The 21,209-nt window shown below is 39.3% G+C and overlaps 1 protein-coding gene across 1 annotated transcript in view; it reads right to left on the bottom strand.

The window, feature by feature from the left end:
• The window catches only part of hmcn1 (hemicentin 1), a 105,081-nt gene that overhangs the window by 53,795 nt on the left and 30,077 nt on the right, over window positions 1-21,209 (bottom strand). The window contains exons 3-15 of the mRNA XM_042514831.2: window positions 20,631-20,789; window positions 20,402-20,524; window positions 18,295-18,466; window positions 16,727-16,833; window positions 10,630-10,750; window positions 10,225-10,488; window positions 9,988-10,132; window positions 8,991-9,112; window positions 4,124-4,393; window positions 1,131-1,272; window positions 820-947; window positions 442-555; window positions 57-215 (exon numbers count right to left, since the gene is read on the bottom strand). Coding sequence (XP_042370765.2) covers window positions 57-215; window positions 442-555; window positions 820-947; window positions 1,131-1,272; window positions 4,124-4,393; window positions 8,991-9,112; window positions 9,988-10,132; window positions 10,225-10,488; window positions 10,630-10,750; window positions 16,727-16,833; window positions 18,295-18,466; window positions 20,402-20,524; window positions 20,631-20,789 — 2,026 coding nt within the window. The remainder of the gene's footprint in view (window positions 1-56; window positions 216-441; window positions 556-819; window positions 948-1,130; window positions 1,273-4,123; window positions 4,394-8,990; window positions 9,113-9,987; window positions 10,133-10,224; window positions 10,489-10,629; window positions 10,751-16,726; window positions 16,834-18,294; window positions 18,467-20,401; window positions 20,525-20,630; window positions 20,790-21,209) is intronic.

Here is a 21,209-nt window from a genome sequence, read left to right as displayed (position 1 = left end):
CTTTATAGTGAGTGGTGCTTTTACTACACATTCACTATGTGTATTTAACCACTCACCTCCTACATCAAGAGAGATCTTTCCTGATGAGGTGCCAGCAGCATTGACAGCTACGCAGGTATAATCTCCAGCATCGGCATCCTGGGTCTCCTTGATTGTCAGTGTACCTCCGAATGTGTCCACGTCCAAGAGGGATGACGAATGCAGCAGTACACCACCTAGCATTTAGAATAAATGCAAATATGAAGCTGGTCAGCGCATTTTATTTGGATTGTATGAGCAAATAGTGGGAAAACTAAACCACTCAATCCTTCTGCGGAATTAATATTTCTCAACTGAACGGATGGTGTTATTTTAGCTGCACATCAAGCTTATATTTATTTATTTTTTATTTTTTTGTTATGCATGTTTTATTTTCTGCTGTCTTTCCTTCTCAGGTGTTACCTTTGTACCACCAAATATCAGGCTGTGGGACTCCAGACGCAGAACAGGCCATCACTGTAGTTTCTCCAATGCCAATGAGAATATCACTCAGAGCCACCGTCACCACAGGAGATTCTAGGGAAGGAGAATTATTAAACAACAGACAGAACATCAGTGTGATGGAGAGAGCAAATTGAAAGAAAGTGCATGCTGCATGGATGTGCAGATAAAATTAATATCTGTTTTATTTATTTCCATTTGACTGTATATGCTCTGAAGCGCCACAGAGGTGAGATGGTTAGCGCTGTTGCCTCACAGCAAGACAGGTCTGAATCTACCAGGTATAGCCGGTAGAGCTGATAGATGGATGGATGGATAGACGTTCTCTGTGGTACTCACCAATGTAAGTTAGGATGGAGGTCACTGTGTCCGTCCCAGCCTGGTTGCTGGCCAGGCAGCCATACACTCCTCCATCCCTTTGCTCCATGTTTTTTATAACCAGTGTGCCACCAGGAGTCATCCTGTGTCTGAACACACATGACAAACACAATGTAGTATTTTATAAAATTTCAGCATGATAAAAATACTAATGGGGTCATGACTGCAAGAATGGGAGAGAGAAAAAGTCAAACTAGTGATTTGGATTAAGACACACAATTAAAATACATAAAAGTCATCAAATCTATTCAAGTAAAAGAAGATGGATTAACCTGCTGGATGCCATGAGGAACATGCCGTTGTGGGTCCAGACCAGACGGGGTGGAGGGTAGCCGCTGGCCGAGCATCTGATCCTCACTTCATCTCCTGTTGTAAAGGTTTGATTGCGAGGCTCCACTGAAACCCTGGGCACCTCTAGAGGAAAAGAGAAAAAAATACAAATTTTCCAGATTAATCAGTTGAATAATATTCAGTCTAATTTAGCCACTCAATTCACCTAATATATCATCATTGCTGCTTTGGGTAAATTCAACCACTTGGTCAATAAGCTATTTTTGAAATAGTCACAATAAGACGCTGTGGAAGTGGAAATCAAAGTTGATTTAGGAATATTTATCAAAATATTTTTGTCCATCACTTACGATATAAGTGTATTTAAGTTTGAAAAATGTCACATAAAATCTTGATACATGTATATTGTTACATATTAATACACTTTAAGGTGATTTCGTTGGTTTTGGACCTTTACGTGCAACATTATTATCTGAACGACTTTAAGCTGAGCCACAAGATGTTACAGAGCATCAACTTTTATTGTTGCTGTATCAGGAAGAGTGATGGCTGTTACTACAACTAATAATGTTTCACAGCATATGTTTTTTCTGTCTTTATTGGTAAAACAGGGAGGAATATTGAATCCAGACCCAGAGAAGCTGTGGAATCTGAAATGATTTTCCAATTGATTCATGATGCGTACTGTAACTCATCCTTTCATCAGCGTGTTTTCTCTATTCTATTCCCACTGCTGGAGTATCTCCAGAGTCCTTGACCTTTCCAAAGTGTAGGAAATACAGTGTGAGAACTAGTTGTCACAACGGAGAGACAGTGGAGAACTAAAACTCTGTCCATCTAAGATGAAAGTGAGGTACATTTTGTGTTTTTCATATAACAAGAAGGGGACAGTGAGTCAAACTTATTATTCCTTGCATGCCATCTATAAACCAAAATAGGACGCATTGACTTTGGTTCCATCTAGTAAGGGCTGCAGCGACAGAGGCCAGTAGCCACAACTTGGTGTGAATGAATGTATACAAGTACAAATTTGTGCTGATGCTCTAACTTCAATCATCAGGGATGCCCCATTCTGAAAGAAATGCAGCACATTTACCAGATGCTGACATTAAATTCACAAGCAATAATTTTAATGTATAACAACCTTGACTTGAAACAAATCAAAAATACCTCAACTTGCCATAGTATTGATCTTAATCTCAGGAGTTCCTCAGGCTGTACTGTGCTGTTTGTATGACCCACACAAGGTCAAAAGTAAGGCTGTCAAAAGAACTGTATTTACAGCCAAGCCGGCCTCTCTCCTTACTTGCTTCTTCCAACTCGCAAGGTCACCCTGCCCCCTCTGAGTTCAGGAGCAAGGAGGTTCCTGATAGGGGAGACACATTGTTCGACCCTGACTCAGCAGCAGCCATAATGTGTCAGGAGGAAGCCTGTCTTTAGCACTCCCATCATCACCTGCTTTGTCTTTCTGTATTTCTTGTTTCCTCGCTTATCTGCATTCACTCCCACTCACAATTCATCGTCCTTCTATCTCATCCTCCCCTCTTCTTCGAATCAACAACTTGCATGAACAACATTGATTTCTGGATGATTTTCTTCATTACTAAAACAGCAGGAAAACAGCTAAAAATCTGTACTTCTTCATCCTGTCTCTGTTGGCATGTTCACCCAATTCCACTGTGTTCCATCACAGTATTGTGAGATGTCAGCAGACTTTACTCACTTCAAAGTGAGGCTAATAACTAGGATGGGACTGACCGGGGGTAATTAGGAAACCCCAAGGGCTGGCTGACAGCTGTTTTAGCGAAAGAAAGAGATAACGCCAAAAAAAAAAAAAAAGAAGTAAGACATCGGTTGAAGAAAAGGATAACAAAGAAAGTATGGGAGGATGAAAAATAATGTAACAGATGAGGAGATAAACAGAGAAAAATATCCAGTTTAACCAGGGAAAATGCTTCAGGGTCGTCTGTGCAACTTATCACTCAGTACGATGAGCCAAATGATAGAGTTCCCCTCCAAACCTGTCTGCAGCACTGGTATTAAACCTGCAACTTTTCTGTGTCATTGATGTTTACTTTACAGACACAACTGGTCCCTCCAAGTAAAAAACACAGTGAACTTTTCAATCACTCAAATTTAGGTCAAGAAAGAAAGTCAGCTTAAGGTGAAATGGAGCAGTTTCTTTTCTATTCTTATGGAGAGAGAATAAAATGTTTGCTTAGAAGCATCAAGACCTGGCAGGACACATAAAAGAGGAATTTAGGTGACAATAAGCAGCATATGGTCTTTGAATCAGCTTTTTCTTGGGCTGATGGTTGTATAACAAAGTAAATACTAGATGTTTATTTGTTCTGGATTGCGTAAAACAAAGTTCTTTGCTGCTCTCACTTGCTTTCTTTCAACTCTCTATACCTCTTGGATTCTCCTCCATGGCTTCTGGCTGAAATCATTCACTAATGACAGATTTTAGTGGCTATATTACATCGGCATTTCCTGGCCAAGCACGCCGCTGATGCTCTGTGCTGCTAGCCAGATAGCAAGCAATACTTTGTACAACAAAGTGTTTCGGAGTAAGTGTCAGTAAAGTGTTAAGAACATGACTATGAATGCTGTCCGGAGATGGAAAGCTCTCCTTTAGTGCTGCCTAAGAGTCAGGCATAAATTATTTTCACACGTCCCATAAAACATTAGGGTGAATTATAGGGAGCTGGGGAGGAAAGAAGGGCGGGGGCACTTGGGAGATGATCATGTATTTCGGAAGGGGGTTGTGTTTGCCAAGAGTCCTATTTCGCCACAGTGTAAATCACGCAGAGGAGAAGTTGTACAAACACATGTAAGTACACACATAAAACAGCAACAAAATTATAGCTCAGATGTAGGCTGGTAAGCTCAGCTTTTTGAAGTCAATATGAACTTCAATGTGTATTATATATTTGCACATTGAACAAATTTCTGATCTTACACCACTCCTCACCTTGCACAGTGAGGTAGATTCGCTCTGGTGTTGCCCCTCCTTCATTTATAGCGATGCACTCATACCAGCCCGAATGATCTGGGGTCACAGCAGCCACCTGCAGTGAGAGGTTGGTCAAGACGTGAACCTGTGGGTCCAGACGGGCATCCTGACCTCCTCTCAGCCAGGTGAGGTTGAAGTTGACCGTACTGACGACGTGGCAGGTGAGGACAGCGCGGGAGCCAGGAGACACAGTCACATTACCGGCAACTGTGATGGCTGGAGGTGGCTCTGTAGGATGACGACATGATATATATTATAATGGAAGCTTAAGAGTAAATGAAAAGGCTTCTGGCCTCTGTGAGGTACTGACCAATGTTACCTCTTTATCTTAAAAATATTCAAATTAAACAATCTGAGAGGTGGACATCAATCTTTGGTGGAACTGCTTGTGATTCATGCCCAAAACTTGTGACAAGGGCTCACTACTGAGTTACTGTAATACTTCTGTGACATAATTGTACGTAATTATGATAATCATAAATCTTTTTTGTTCCTAGCTTTTTTTTCATTTTTTCCAAGTCATTTTTCCCTGGCTTTAAAAAAAAAAAAAATTCTAAATCTGCTAATTTCTTGCAATTTGTGGAATATTTCTAACCAAGTTTCTTGTTGCCTTTTTTCCCCATGTTTTTGAAAGAAATGGCACCTATGTGTTCAGAGTGCAAAGGTTGAAATACTTGTAAAAGGCATTTGAAAGTAGCAGAAGAAAAGTGATGTCGCTCCAAGTTTCCAAGGGTTAAACATCCACAATTCATAAATAAAAGTTGACCTTCCAGACAACAGGTGTTTGCTACCTCACTACAATGTAATTCTCAGTGTACATGCACTTCAAATTTCAACATCGCACTTTTGCAACTTGAATATTTGGACCAGAATTGGCTCTCAAACTCTGTGATGTCACAAATGCTGCTTGTAGGCCAATACCTGAAAACGGGATGTTCAATGAGCACAAAGAAACTTTCCATTTTCAGCACTTGAATGTGAAAAAATTCTTCTAGTGCCAAACCTTCCACATTATATCATTTTGTACACTGAAGCTCAAACAGCAACACAACGAAAAAGACATTTTTGAGTGGAGGGGAAGTTTAAAATTACAAGTGATGAAATAAAATTTTAATGTTCACTGTAGTGTACTGACTGGACTGTTCACGTGGCTTCTGACAGGACCTCCATCATTTGCAAAAGCAGTTTAAATAATCCATATTTCTTCACCAAAATCACCATATTTATGTCAGCATAACCCTCACATAATGCACTGCTGTGGCCCACTTTGTGTGTTTGGTTTTATATGTTTCTTAACTTTGTATAAAGGGACTCCACGTAACTTTTTTTGCCCGTGTGTAAGAGAAATGTCATTTTTGAAACATCCCTATTAGAATGATGGTCAGCAATCTTCTTATTTCTCTATGTCCCTTCCACTATCTCTGTCTTTTTTCTCAGCATCGTGTTGAAAACACTCCCTCACACTGTGTTGATCATTTTATTCAGCAGGTAAAAGGAGGGAGAAAGAGAAGATGAGGGTAGGAGATAGCAAAGGCTTTGGTCCTGATACAAGGAGGATGCTGGGGATTTCAGCACAGCTCCCTGGGATTAGGATGACATAAATTTGTCAGCTGAGTGGCTATTATGTGTATGTTTATGTGTGTTCAAGTGTAAAATGCAGGGGTCTGTCATCCTGTTCAGAATATCACTGGCCCAGTGACAAAGGTTGTCATTGAGTAGGATTAATTTCACCTAATTTTACAGACATCATAAGAGGTAAAAACTGGACAAACTAAGTCCGTTCTGCGCTTTTGGACTGTGAAAATGGTAGGTGAGTTACAGTAATGACTTGCGCTCATACATTACACAGATCCCTGCCTGGCTCCCTCTCTCTTCTTGTGGTTCACAAAGCCTCTTTCAACTACCTCTCACTCTCTTTTCCCCGCTCTCCACCTTCTCCCTTTCTGCTTGGCATTCATCATGTTGATGGAGCTCCAGTGAATTTCACAAAGCAGGAAGTTTTTTGGAAAGCAAAAATTTGGACAGGGAGACTTTTACTGACTGCACTGAGACTCATGTGGTGTCAGCTCAGGGGTCTCATAATGGAAAGGGCTCAGAGAGAAAAATAAACACACTACAGAGTATTTTGGAATAGGCAAAAGTTAATTTTTTGCCCAGTGGTGAAATTAAAGGTATAAATCAGTATCCACAGCTCAAAGCATTGACATTGTGATGATCACAAAGTCATCCACCATGCAATTTATTACATAGATGATAAATTTCTCTTTAAGATTGTACATTTTTATGCATTTCTTACTGTGGTGGTCAGTGATTATTTGTGTTTAAGCAACACTGTTGTATTGAACCTGCATTAATGCCACCTGAACTTTACTATCACCATATTGCATTTTTCGTACACAGCCTGGCCCTTATTTACAGCTTTACATATATTCTTGTCTTCCATCATATTTACAGCCCATTACTTTACAAATCAGGCACACAAACTGTACCATAAACCCAGGATTTCATGATCGCTGTGAGGCATGCATTACAGCATCATGTTATAGGGACAGATTTTCCTTAAAGCTACATTAATGCCACCATCACGCAGGCTCTCTGCATGGGATCCACAGCAAGAGACCTTGAACTCTATTCAACCCACATCAACTGGTGCTTGGATTCCAACCATATGTCTGAAAGTAGTGTTAGTGCTTGAGTTTGTGTGTGTGAGCGCGTGTGTAAACCTACTAAGCATGACACAAACTCTTGCTGCACCATTTCACTCAAAATATTTTATGTCTTTATACAGAAAGTGTTACTTTGTAAACATGACATGGTAGATTAAAGACAATGACACTTATAAGTCCAAGTGAAACCACATTTACTTATCCCTTTTTGTTGTCAAAATGATGTGAAAGTATTTTTAAATATATTGTTAAAAACGTTTGTTACTAAAAGAAAGAAAAAAAGGTTATTAAAAATCAGAAATGCTCCTTTTCTTCTTGGTCTACTGAAGGATTGCGGCGGTGTCTGAGTTCGATTGATAACAGCTGGAAGGCTGACAGAGCCCCGGCGTTAAACCATAATGAACGAGAGAACACAAAGGGTGCTTTTTATTATCCTAACGTTTGTCCTTGCTTCCTTACACGTCTCTCTTCCCCGCTTCTCCAGCAAAGATGTGTAAGAAAGATGACACATAGGACACCTGATTTTCCGCTCTCTTGGCTCCCTCAAAAGCCTCTTCTCTCCTCACTTTTTGTCTCTTAAAGGTGTATTTAAGGGATCGAAAGATCCTCGATGATGGTGGATGGGAAACAGGAGGGGAGAGGATGCGAGGAGGCATAAGTTAGCATAATGAAAAACACCCAAAGTAAACAAACTCACACTGTAGCAGGAGCTGATCATGCTGTTACTAGTATTAAAGAGTACACAGCCGTTACTGCTTTAGTCCAGATTTGACTGGCTTTGTCCAAAAAGGCTTTTCCATCTGCATAGATAGATACCTAATAATGCAAAAAAATGTAATTGCTCCCCTTTGGTGTGATTTTTTTTTCTCAAAAGAATACAGGAAAAATACATCACTGAGCAGATATGTATGCTATAGCAGATTTTTTTTTTTTTTTACTTTAAATTGCTCACTACCCTGCAAGTAGATCCATCACACACCAATTACACTTGTTGACAGTCTAATGCTTGCCAGCCCCTAAGCATTCCTGTCCAACAGTCCTGGCTCATTACCCGTGGTGATGGAGGGTAGCTCACCATGCACTGTTAGTTAACATAAACTGCAGTATTACAGTCCATTAACAAAAGTCAACACTGCTGTCTATGTAGCGAATCTTTGTGACATGTTCCAATAGTTTCTTAATATATTATTTGTCTCATATTTTGCAAATTCCTTTTGTTTTGTATCATTTTTGTTAAGGGGGTCTATTATGATTACCTTTATTTTCTGTTTTATATACGTATATATATTGTTACAGTGTTAGATGTTCATATAAAACATGGCCAAAGTTTAAAATAAAGAGGTAAACATATGTAAAAGTATTAACTGTGGGCATGAACCTCAGGCTTCGGGCCATCTTGAATACTCTGATTCCAACTTTCTTTCTACTTTCGAGATAAGGTGATGTCAGTTTGTGATGCATTTTGTTCTATGGTCATCTGCTCCAGGCACACTTATGCAAGTGTTTACATTTAATACATTTCTACACATAGCTACATGCTAACATAGGGGAAACCTGTAATATAGCCTGCCAATGTTATTCATTTCGACTTTGGTATCTTGCTTAAAATTATGTCAGTCAAATTAGATTTGGCAGTTCAATATGAATATTCAACAACTCATTTTCTTTTCATATCAAGTTTTAAAGTTTGAATGAGCTCAGCAGAATGTTCAGTGTTACAGCGGCATTCACATAATACAGTAAACAAGCTAACAGCATTAACGACGGATCGCAAATGTGCAACTTTTTTTTTTAACAGGCACTAAATATCAAACAAAAGCCAGAGATCGTGTCATATCAAGTTGCTGTGAGCTGTAAATTCACCACTTCTCATCAGAAGAGAGTAGATGATGTTATCACAGAGCCTTAGACAGTGTCTCTTCTTCTGTGCAGCTGCAGTGTGGACACAGCTCTGTATATCAAAGAGCAGCATAGAAGTCTAGAGTGCTCACTTCCCAGAAACAATCTGGGGACTACAATGTCCCCAGGAGTACACTGCACAGAACAGTGGGGGGCAGTTTTCATTAAATCATTGCATTACAGGTCAGTTATTAAAAGAGGTTAATAGATGGCCTATTAGTGTCCTGTGACAGCGTGAATGAGTCCCGGTGTGTGCTTACCTGATACATCCAGAAAGGTGCGAGCTCTTCCTGTCCCAGCGCTGCTTATAGCAACACACTCGTAGAAGCCCTCATCCTTCAGAGTTACCTGGGGTATTTGCCATGATGCATTGTTGGACTCACTGGAATCAAAAGGAAAAATACAGCTGAATCCATTCAAACTGCTACTAGCTCGTCCCCTGATCTGATGGAAATTCAATCAGTTTTAGTCACACAGGAGTGTAGAGATGGAAATGGAATACGTGAGTTTTAACCTCCAACTGAGTTGGAAGGAGAGCAGAGTTTGATCCATTTTGTTTGTGTTTCTGCCTGCTGGACAGATCTTTCAAAGGGTATCAATAGATTTGCAAAGAATGTGGAACCATTAGTCATTGACTAAGGGGTCATTGGTTTCTCAGCATGTAATTTCTAAATAGACTTTTGTATCATCATCAACCTCTCCGCTAAGAGACGAGGGGGCAAATCCTTCATCATCCAATCCAACAACATAATGCAGCTGTGGAGCTCATTTACTTCGAACATGACTACATGGCTGATTTTTTTTTTCAAAACCTGGTAAGGTAGTACAAGGAGAAACCATAAAACCACTGGACAAATACAGTTCTGCTAACCACATGTCGCTGAAATAATCTTCTGAAATGCTTAAAAGGTGGCTAAGACTTTAACAGATGTATCTCATTTCACAGTTCAAGTACAGCTATAAAATGTGTTAATCTCCTGACTTTAAACAGGTCGGAAATGAGAGATGGATAAAAGGACCTTATGGCTGATAATTACTTAGTTTTGGCAGGAACATGTACTCCACAGCATGTCTTTTCCTCTTGATATCTGACTTTTGAAATCTTTTGTTTAAATTAGGTAATGCAACAGGGGAGGGTGAGTATCTCCTTTTCAAAATCAGAGGTATAAGGATAGAGGGTGTGCATACTGTATAGACTGTAAACGCCCCTTGAGGCAAATCTGTGATTGTAAACTGACATTCCTAAGCCCTGCTCACCTGAAGAGTTGGTCCACCCCAAGTCTACTGCCATCTCTGCTGAAGCGCAAAGTGAAGGGGATCAAGCTCTCTACCTGGCAGTGGATAGCCCCTCTTTGGAGGTAGTAACCATGGCTTGTGGCTGGCATCAGAACCTTTGGGGCATCTAAAAAAGGTAATGAAGCATATCAGCAAAGTTGGTCACATGAATTTCTGAGTACACAGACACAAATATGGGTGACAATCTGCATCACTGACCAGGTACAATACTGGAGAAAGAAACACTGGAGAGTCTCTGGAACGGGTAACCGTCCCGGTCATATCCTGTCACCCGCAGGAAGAAGGCCTCGTTGGGTGGAATGAACTCTGTGATGTTCCAGAGGCCGTATGGCTTGCGGTCAGGGTAGTAGCGGATTGGCAAAGTTTTGAGCACCTCTCCCTTAATGGACAGGAGCTCTAGCCTGTCAGCTCGAGCAGGAGGCGAAAGCCCAGTGGTGTTCAGAAGGATGTAAGTGGGAATACCTGAAAAGATTAAATAACATAAACTGTATATCTTAATGTTCCAAAGCTAAAAGATGTAAGTGTACCCAACAGGTGAAAGAAAGCAAAAAAGTAGCTGTGGGTTCATTTTTTCAACATTTTGGCAAGGTTGACCTTACTGACCTTGAACTGGCCTACTAGAGGTCTGTTTGAAATCCATGGTGGGTTTTCTGGAAAACCCGGCTCGGAAGTCAATAGTGCTGAGACCTGATACACGGACCGAGTGTCTTCCTTCACTAGAGGTCTGCATCAAAGAAAAGGGACATGTAGATATAGAGATATATGTCCAGGACTCCATATGTCCGGTAATGTGACTCAAAACTACTGGTTAGTACATCCATGTTTCTGATATTATCTTCATAATAAAATTTTGTCTTTATGTGTTGTAAACAGATGAGCACATATGTGTAAAACTGGCACTTTATGCAGTCACATATTTATGGTTTAAAACTGTTATTTAACCCCTTGGAACCTGAGCAAATTGGCTTGATTTCTTTCTACTACATTGAAAGAAGGCAATGAGCAACCAAGCAATTACCCAAATCTTAGCAAGAAATTAATAAAAAGTTACAGGAAATTCTATCTTAAATATATAATTATAACAATTAAATATTCTAATGACCCCCCACCCCCAACCCCCACCCCACCCCCTCATTTATTTACTTCATTTTCAGTTCATTTTCTTGTCATCTTTTGCTCATTTTTTTTCAATTTGCAGGACATTTAATGCAAATTTGCACCCCAACATTTTCAGAGAAATCAAATAAATTTGCTCGCCTTTTAAAGGTTTAAATGCCTGTAAAAGCATCTGACTGCAGCACAGGAAAACGGATGTTGATCCAGGTTTCAAAGGATTAATGAGTGGTATTTGATGTTTGGTCCAAATTGATTGGGTGAAAAGACTAACAGTTGAAGGTGATACATTGCATGTAACTCAAGAAAACAAAAAAAGGGGACTAGATGAATCAAAGGCAGCACTAAGTGGTCCAAATGACAGACACAGCACTGACACTGTTGTGTAACAGCCTTTTGTATGCCAACCATCCCTGCATGTGTAGACAAGCCACTTGAGTCAATGCTGACTGTTGAATGCCTCAGAACCGAGCTTATAAAACATCCACAATTCAGAGATGACCTATTCAGTCTGACATTTATACTTTAATTAAACAAACACAACCACTATAATCAAAGAGAGACGAGTCATGTGGTCTTCATCATGTGAAGGTCTTTTGAAGCTTTGCAAAAATAGAGACAGAGTAATTTCAATGAAATATAGGTTGGTGAGATGTGGAAACTCCTCATCTTGGGTAAAACACCTTAGAGGTGTCACAGACATTGACTCACAATGCAGAGTGAGGCATGTAAACCTACACTGTCATTTGCAATTGACTGAAATTAAAGAGAATGTGTGGATTTACTGTAGTTTACAATTACCGAGACCTATCTGACATAAACTTAAATTCCCTGTGAAAAGAAAACTACCAAACAGGACCAGTGTATTCAGACAGACACATAAGATGGCCAGGGGTTAAATTGCCCAAACAATGAGGTAATATGAGGACAAAGGGGATCTGACACAGCCTTAAATGCTAATGCCTGCTATCATGAAAAACAATACATGTCGTGGTCATCAAACCTGCCCCAAAGGCCACCATGGAATTATCACAGGTCATTAGTTGGTTGTAAATGAGGCCATAATTAGGGGAGAGGTCCCTTAAAGGTCACGTTCTGCGCAAAGGCAAGAAGAATACCTGTCATTAAAGCTACTCATTTCCCAATTTCACACCCACCCAGACAGGCTGACCAGCACAGATCTCAGATAGCACCTTACTCAGCACAATTACATATTGTGTGACTGGTATGAAATAAAGGATAGTCTTTTAGTATGACTGGTATGAAATAAAGGATAGTCTTTTACATTAAAACCCACTCAAGTGATTCTTCAGAACACACTCAAAGAAAAAAAAACTTAACTTTTCGCTGTTCATGTTTGATTTCCCTTGAAAACAGAACAAAACAAACTATAATGTATTACAAAGTGACATTAAAATGATTTGAGCATAGCCTTTTCCCATGAACTTATTTAATGGCTATATAATATTACATTTATCTTAAGTCTGTAACTAGCAACAGCAGTGCCGGCAAGGTATAATGATCACCATGAACCCAGATTTACATCCTGGATTACACAATATATAAATTCTATTAAAATTTATTGTAAATAAAAACGTGTGAAAAAGTATATCATAGCGATCTAAAATCAAAGAAACATGGGCTTAAGGATCAGTAACATGAGAAAACAGGATGGCGTTTAAGGTCAAAAACATTGTTTAATCTTTGTTTTCTACGTGCTTGGGAGAAGAAAGTTCTTCACATCCTTTAAAATCACTGTCTTGCTTCTTCTTCCCAATTATTTAAATGATGTCATGTTTTGTTTTGTGGTCAGCAGGGTACCTGACTGCTGTCTACACATCAGACAGAACAATATAAGGACAGAGAGAGAGAGAGAGAGAGAGGGGGGAAAAAGCAGACACAAAGAACAAGAGAAGGGCAAGTCACAGAGACTCTTCCTTTGAGCTGTTTGCATGCTTTTGAAATTACAGCCTTTCTAAACTGTTATCATGGGCTATAAAATTCAGCATGAAGCTTAAATGTACTCATCAATGCTGAGGTCACTGCAGAATGAAGATGCCTCACCTGGATGACTCTCAGTAGAGTACACATTTAAACACACACACAGTCCCACAAAGCATAAACTCAAGATATTTTTACCACTAATGAAGATCCTCTTTTTTAATCTAACAGAGGTGACTGGCAAATTTTCACATTCTCAACTCATCAAATATTGCAGCTTGGTAAGTGGCTCTAAACTTAAAAAAAAAAACAAAAACAAAAACCATGGTAGTTTAACTATCACGCTTCAAGTACCCTTCTAAAGTCAGTTTTGGACGTTCAGGGACGGTGTGTCCATTTTAGCTTGTTGCATGCATAGTGTCTTTTCAAAATAAACTCTCATGTTCACAAGAAAGAGGTATTGTCACCAGACATGCTTTAGGTTTAGGCAACAAGATTAGAAAAAAGTCTGTGGTTTGGGTTAAAATAAGTCTGCTTAACTACATTATGTTGTTCAAACAAAGTCAACATTGACTTTTGGTTTCACACAGGATACAAACACCAATGTCTGAGGTACAAGTCCTGTGTTTGTTGGACCCATCCACCACCACAGATGGGTTAACATCAGAGTTAAGTCTGGTACGTCTTATATAGACGCCAAAGGATTTTTGACTTGCATATGTCTGTGCACACCTGGTATCATTTCCTCTTAGTGCAAAAATGATAATTTCATTATTTCCTCTGTATTAATTGCTGGCAATGTATATGCACATAAATCATATATAGTAATAGCTGTAGAATATACTGAGTTTAGCACAATGCGAATGTAAGGTGTAAAACTATGAGCAAAAATGAATGGGGGGGGGGGTTGATAGTGGGTACAGACCAACATCCAATTAAAGGCAGATTAAAATGGATCAAATTCCTTTTTCACACACAATCTATGGTCTGGCTCCTACACTAGGATGTCACAGGCCATTAGCCTTACTGAAACCCAGCATGGCAGAACAGTGAAATCCCCCTCAAGTATTTATCCACATTTCTTTCGATGCCCTAGGAAACACAGCTACAAATGAGAGGAAGATATCTCTAGTCTGCAAGACAGATAGAGTGGTGAGGGGACTGAGGTTGAAAAAGGCAGAGTCCAAGAGGAAAAATGGGAAAAACAAGATGTATTGGGACTAAATAGAGAGAACAGAGAATTCTCCTATGCTTCTCCAAGGGAGATAATTAAAGGAGCAAATGTGCTGGTAGGAAGACACATGAGAAAACAAAATGGAAGACATGTAACAGAAAGAGATTCACGAAGAAGGATGAGACAGGGAGCAGAGCGAGAGGCAAATACGGGACAGAAATGAGACAGGAGGATGCAATGTCTGTTTTGCTATTTGTCTGTTTGATATTCCTCATCACTTCTACGAGCACTTGCCGTGGAACAGCTCAACAATGTGGCTGAAGTCTGAAAACATAGAGCTCAACCAAAACCCTCTGATAGGTTTTAGAAATAAAAGTTCCAAAAGGTTTTCCCCAAAACCACTGACATCTGAAGAACCTTTCTGGCAGAAAGAGTTCTTAAAGCAATTGTTGAAAGCATTAGTGTTAAGAGACGCTCACCCTTAAAATTAAATGTTAACCCATGATTTCATGTTATTTTTAAATGTACTGTAACTGCATCTGGGATCTCATTAATCAACTTCTTTCACTTGTGTTTTGTCATTGTTGATATCTTTACTATCATTTCATGCCGTACGATAGTTGATTGCATATCTGTATTGAACCTGGTATAGTTGAGATCTTGGAACATGAAGCCGTTCTCTATAGAAACACTGTGTAGGTTCTAGATGACACCCTTGGAATATAAAACAATTCTCGGTCGAACCCCCTGGCTGAATTCTTGTTAGAACCCTTAAAAAGGGAAACGATTCTGGACAGAAACCTAGATAAAACATAGTATACCTCTCATAGGGAGTCTGGGTTGAGCCTGTCACAGATGATTCTCGGTACGACCCTTTATGTTGGGGATCAGGTAGAAACGAGTGACAACTGATGAGAAATGAAGCCAATTCCGAAAGTGCCAAAAAATGTAGTTCCTTAAATGGCCTTTAAGGCTGAAGTCAAGTTGTCAAAGCTTAATGAATCCTCAAGTTTCACTTTCTCTGCGCTTGCTGTTCGGCTGCTCCGTCTACACAGAGGACACTTTGGGAACAGCATATATAATGGTATATATATTCCAATGGTGATCCTGATCAATGCATGTATGCTGAAGTTTTTTGCGAATTTGCTGTAGTCAGCGACAAAGTAACATACGGGGGAAGAGTTTCCTAGTCTCTATCACAAAGGAAAAAGACAGCCTAAAATGCCACAGTAAGAAATGTTGAGCTCCTGCCAGTTTTTCTATGTACAGAGAAAAATCTCCTTACACTGGTGTTTAGTAACAGACCACAGCATGAGATTAACCTGTGGGTTAAGTGCAGACACAACTGAAAAGGGATTGGCTTACCCTATACATTGAATAACCTCAGTCCATAAACAAAAATGCATCACTGATTGAATGCATGTTCCACATTCATATTACTATTTTGAGAGGCCTGTACATCCAGACAAATGAATGCTATTTAAACTGTGAATGGATCTCCCATAATGCCGATAATAACCCATAATGTCATAACTGCCTGCTGAGAGGGGATTAGACGCAATAAAAGGAATGGCAAGAAAAAGAGAAGAAGAGGCCCAGCAATAAAGAGGCGCTGTAGTAATAATCAGGGAGTTTTCATATTTTGCAAAAATAAAATGAGGCTAGAAGTGTAAAAGTGCCGGACCAAATCACAGGGAATCCAATTGAATCTACGGCAAATATGCAAAAACGTCAGCATACATTCATCCTCTCAAAACTGCACTTTTCTTCAAGAGGAAACACAGAGATTACACACATTTTCATCTAATCTCTTCCCCTGTAAATCAAATGGGTGCTAACACAACACAGCTATGCTGAAATGAGGGAAAGTGTCCCAGAAGGAGTCTACAGAGAATAGAGGGGCCAATGCTAGTGGGGCCCCTACAACAAATCACTCAGGTAAAAATGCTTGTCATTTCCCAACATCTGGCATTGACAGTACAGGGAGTCAAATGTGTGACCTTTTTTTAGCATTACCTCGACAGCAGGGTGCAAAAAGTTTCAACTCTGCAAGGGGAAAACAACAGCAAGGGTGCCCCAAACAAAAAATGTAGTGCTTTGTGTTGACAGCAGCAGCCTTGAACATACTTTATCTTCATCTACCTGGACTGTCTTAAAAATCATCTCAGTTCTCAAACGTGTCTTTCTGATCATGTTTTTGTTTCCAGAGAGATGCTTTCACCAGACTACATGCATGCTAAATTGATTACATATCACTGTATCTCAACATGCTGATATATTACTGCAGTAATTCAACTTAAGAACCTTCCTCAAGGGCACAACTCCCTCCTGGGGTGTGAGTTGTGACCTCATTTCAAGGTTATACTACTGAACTGTTGACAGTATGTCTTTTGAAAAGACAGCTAAGCTCTGGGAATTGTTAGGAGAAGCCTGTAATTTTACACACATTCCCTAAAAGAATGGATTGTTTACCTTGATAGACCACATCCCAGGCTGTGGGTCCTTGATGTTGACAACTTTGGCAGAGTTGGGAATGTGCAGGAGCTCCGTCAGGCCGTCGCTCTTCCCCACGAACTTCCCTGGAGGCCAAACATGAACACTGAGACAATTATTCACCTTTTCTGCAGCTTTGACTGATATAAATGAATTTTTAGCACTTCTTGATGTTTCAAGTTACACACACAATATTGAAGTTGTCAACATATGCAGGAAATGGTTTTAGTATTAAACAGCAGGCTGAAGGTAAATGAAACAACATGTGCTATATTAGTGGGCCCCAGATGATGTTGAAATTGATCCAGCTCTATGATAGAGAAAAAAAACCTCTACTTTGTCTGCATACTGTATTTCAGCTTCTACCAGCTACAGCTATCTTCACTTCCTAAAAAGTAAATTGTCCTTTTCTTTTTCAAACTCTTCCTGCATGACTGTGAAACCTTGATCCAAAACAATTATAAAAAAGAGTTCCTTTTTGATTTAGAGAGACCCACAGAAGACCTGAAGTTCACACATGGTGTTTGGACAGGTCTTCTGCTTTTAGAATCCACTGTAGCTGTGCTGGATGTATCTTGCTGCTGCATTAGCAAATTTTGTGTCATTATCTATGCAAACATCTCAATGAATTTTCTTTGTTATAGAAAAAGTCATGAAAATTGTCTGCATTTACTATCATTTTTAAGCCTTTTCTTTCACATAAAAACCCCCACAAATTTAAGCAATCCCTCTCAAAAAATAGCAAAACGAAAGGTGGACTTTGAAAACAGGAGCTTCCTAGACAGGTGGGAGGCAGAGTATCTATATTATTATTTTTTTGGTTGTTTTGTTGTTGGCCTGTGAAAAAAGGTTTCAATTGAAAATGAACTCGAAAGGCTACAGATAGAGAGAGGGGCATAAGAATCTTTTAATTTAATTTTATTTATTTAAATAAAAATAAGAAAGAATGCCACTGATGTGTCTTTTATTTGAAATTTGTTTTATCATGTGTTTATAATATTAATACGCTTTGCTTGTTCCAGATTCAATGTTTAAGCAAAACTTAAGTTTGTTTCCATATGAAAAAGTTTATCATGCTCAACTGTAGTCAATTTTTCAAAAAATATCGAGTCTAGCCTGTGACTTTGTCCCAGTTTTTAATTTTGGCCGTGTGACTTTGACTGTGTATTTGAGTTTGACACCCCTGCTTAAGTGGAACACTGAAAGATATTTTTGCCAAAAGATATTTAATCTCTCATGTGGTGTTTTTATGATGTGGGAGAGAGCGTTTTATTACAAAGCTCCCAAAGATGTTACCATGGGTTGAGATCTCGAGAATGTTACAACCACAACATATGATTCAAATCATGTTTACACACATCAAGCCATTTAATTAGCTCTCGTAACCTGAATAGAAGCATCTGCAACTGTTGTTTCTTCAAATGTATATATAGTATATACTGTATACATACAGTATATGACCTAATAAATATGTCAATCAAACAAAATTAAGAATTTTAGGATACCACTGACAGTACTGTTTATATTTATGGTAACACTAATCATACCCTGGGGGTTCTTTATCTCAATGTTAGGTGCTGGGCCACTGAGGGCCACGGTGACTTCCTTAAGGCTGGGGTCAAAGGGCATCTGCCAAGTGTTGCTGGCCCCATCAACGTGATCAGTGGAAAGCAGGTGGATCTTGGATGACTGCACTGCCTCCTCTACCCATTTCAGAACCTGCAGGAAGTACACGTGAAGAATATATAGTGTGGGAAATGCAGGCTGTGGTTTTGATGGTATCGATGTTAGATAAGGTATTTCATTTTGAGACCATAATGTTTAACAGATGAAGACAAACATTCCTAAACATGAATAATCTACCAACTGACACACAAACACACACACACACACACACACACACACACACACACACACACACACACACACACACACACACACACACACACACACACACACACACAGAATTACCCCCTCAGCTGCTCACAAGGTCATCCCCTCAACATGTGCAAAACTTTCTTCAGGAAGTTTCTAACATTCCCCCGTGTCCTGCCCCCTTGTTCCCCTGTCCCTCTGGAGAACTCAACAGCTACTGTGTGAGACCCAGACACAATTACACCCATAATATGCAAAACAGGCATTTGTGATGAGAGAGCAGAGGTGAAAAGAGTGCTTAGATATTTTACTTTTATAAAAGCAGTAAAAACACAGTGTAAACCCATTTAGCCACAAGTAAAAGTCCGGCATTCAAAATGTTACCTAAGTAAAAGTACAAAAGTATTTTGATTAGTATCAAAATATATGAAAGGTACAAAAAGTAAAATTGCTCATCATATAGAACTGCAATGATTTCAAAATAATACATGTTACATAGTCTGAAATATTAGTTATTAGTAATTAGGGATTTTCATCCTTTTGTTTCTTAAGGCCTCAAGTAGGGTTGGGCCTGTGTAGAAGCTTTCAAACCAGTTTGATATTAAGAGCCGGAGCAGACCAGACCAGCATACTAAATTCTACTACTAGGCATAGGTCTCTTAAACATGCACTGCTGTTACGTCATGTAAACAAACAATGTCTCCCCAGTAAACACAAACTTTCAAGTAAACACAATGTGTGCTACTCTCCCCGCCTCCCACCTCGACTGAAATATAATCTCTTTCATGTTACCGTGCTCATCTTGCACCCTTTCAGACTATAGTGGCTCTGTTAGTAAATTTATACACAATCAAACATATTTTAATAATCATTTTTATCACATTGTTTATTACTGACATAATACAAGTTGGATTTAGGGCCGTGATGCCGTCAGCACAGGTTGCTGATGTAGAGGACCTTTTTTACTTTGCCAGAATGTGTCAGCCAATTTGCATAAAATCAAACCACTTTAGGCTTGTATACTTGACTGATCTGGCAAAAACAGAAATCTGCACAACTCTAGCCACAAGCATTTTACCAATAAGCACTGCCAACAAACCAAACAATGCTAAAGTTATTTGAAACTTGTGTTTCTCAAAAATAGTGGAAAAAAATGACAATTCTAATTTACTTTTTTGCCTTCTTTGAAATCTTGCGTAATAGCTTGGACCGTGAAAAGGGTGTTGCATGTGATAGTGCTTACATTTTTAGTGAAAGTGATGTGTGCAAATGTAAGCAACGTGAGAGTGACAGTGAAGAAGAAGGTGAATTAAAATAGATATATAGAGAAATACTAAAAAGACGAAAAAGTGAAAGACTCCAGTGCAGTCCTATAGAAAATTGTTCAAAATCTCAAACCCCTTCCTCCCACTGCAGCAATGACTCTTATCTTACAGTAATAACACAGCGATTCTTTTCAAACTTCAGACTTTGACTCACTGCCCAGTCCAAGACTGCTGATTTACACTTCTTGGAGAGGTTAAAAAGAGCTACGGTATGCATCAATCAATTAAATGTTTCCTGCACATTTGATCTGGAGTCCAGACCTGAAAGTGGGCACCGCAAGACATGAGAGGGGCTGTAAAACCTTCAACTGCCATTTAATTTACACAGCTTAAGGGTAGAATCCAGGCCAAGCTGAAATGATTTGAACGCTGTGACCAAAGCACGCTGACCAGAAAGACGATTTTCTTGAACAGAAGTGGAGCTCCAAATTTCCGTTTCCAGTAATACTCTTACCTCATTGACCTGTTTCTTGTCTAGATGGAAGACCTGTCCAGAGCTGGTGGAGGCGATCTCCTCGTAAGCTTTGTAGCCAATGTGAGTCCTATCATCACAGTCCCCTGTCAACACAAACACAACCTACACACACACACACACACACACACACACATAAAAAAATAATAAATCGATCTCTTCACTTCTAAACCTGTATACAATGTACCGTATGTAGCAGTAATATCCAAACCTGTGACTGCTTCTGTTGAATGAGTTGCAGGACTTCATGGGTCAGCTTGTAATCTTTGGAACGGGCATCTGTGAAGACATAAATAAAGGATCCCGGCAAGGAGATCTCCAAGGCAATCTTTATTGCACCAATGCTCATCTCCGGACAGTCCCCACCTCCCTGAGGAAGAGAAGGATATCGTCAGCAAATAGTATGAAATAGTATATTAGTTAAGTATGTAATCTAAGGTAATACATGGCCATTTTAATGGGTATGCCTGTAAAATGACAATGCCAACCAAAATTGAACATAATATGCATCATACAGATCTATTTCATGGCACAACAGATGCATTAATTGTACATATGTAACTAACAAAATGGCCAAAAAGTGTATGCAATATAAAATTATCAATAGAGTCATTTCATGACTTCAGTCAGTTGGATTATTAAAGTATTACAACTAGCAGGCATATAATAGAAGAAAAGCCAATACTGACTCTCTTGAAACATCACTCTGTGATGGTTCGTTCACATTCCTCTACCTGTTTCAATTTTTTAAAATAAAATTACATTTGAGTGAATTTGGTATTTTAACAAC

The sequence above is a fragment of the Plectropomus leopardus genome, chromosome 5 (genome assembly GCF_026936395.1).
Source record: "Plectropomus leopardus strain MGB_pleo_1.0 chromosome 5, ASM2693639v1, whole genome shotgun sequence".
NCBI lineage: Eukaryota > Metazoa > Chordata > Actinopteri > Perciformes > Serranidae > Plectropomus > Plectropomus leopardus.
Note: the sequence above shows the minus strand (reverse complement) of the source record. Positions and strands in the feature narration are given on the sequence as shown.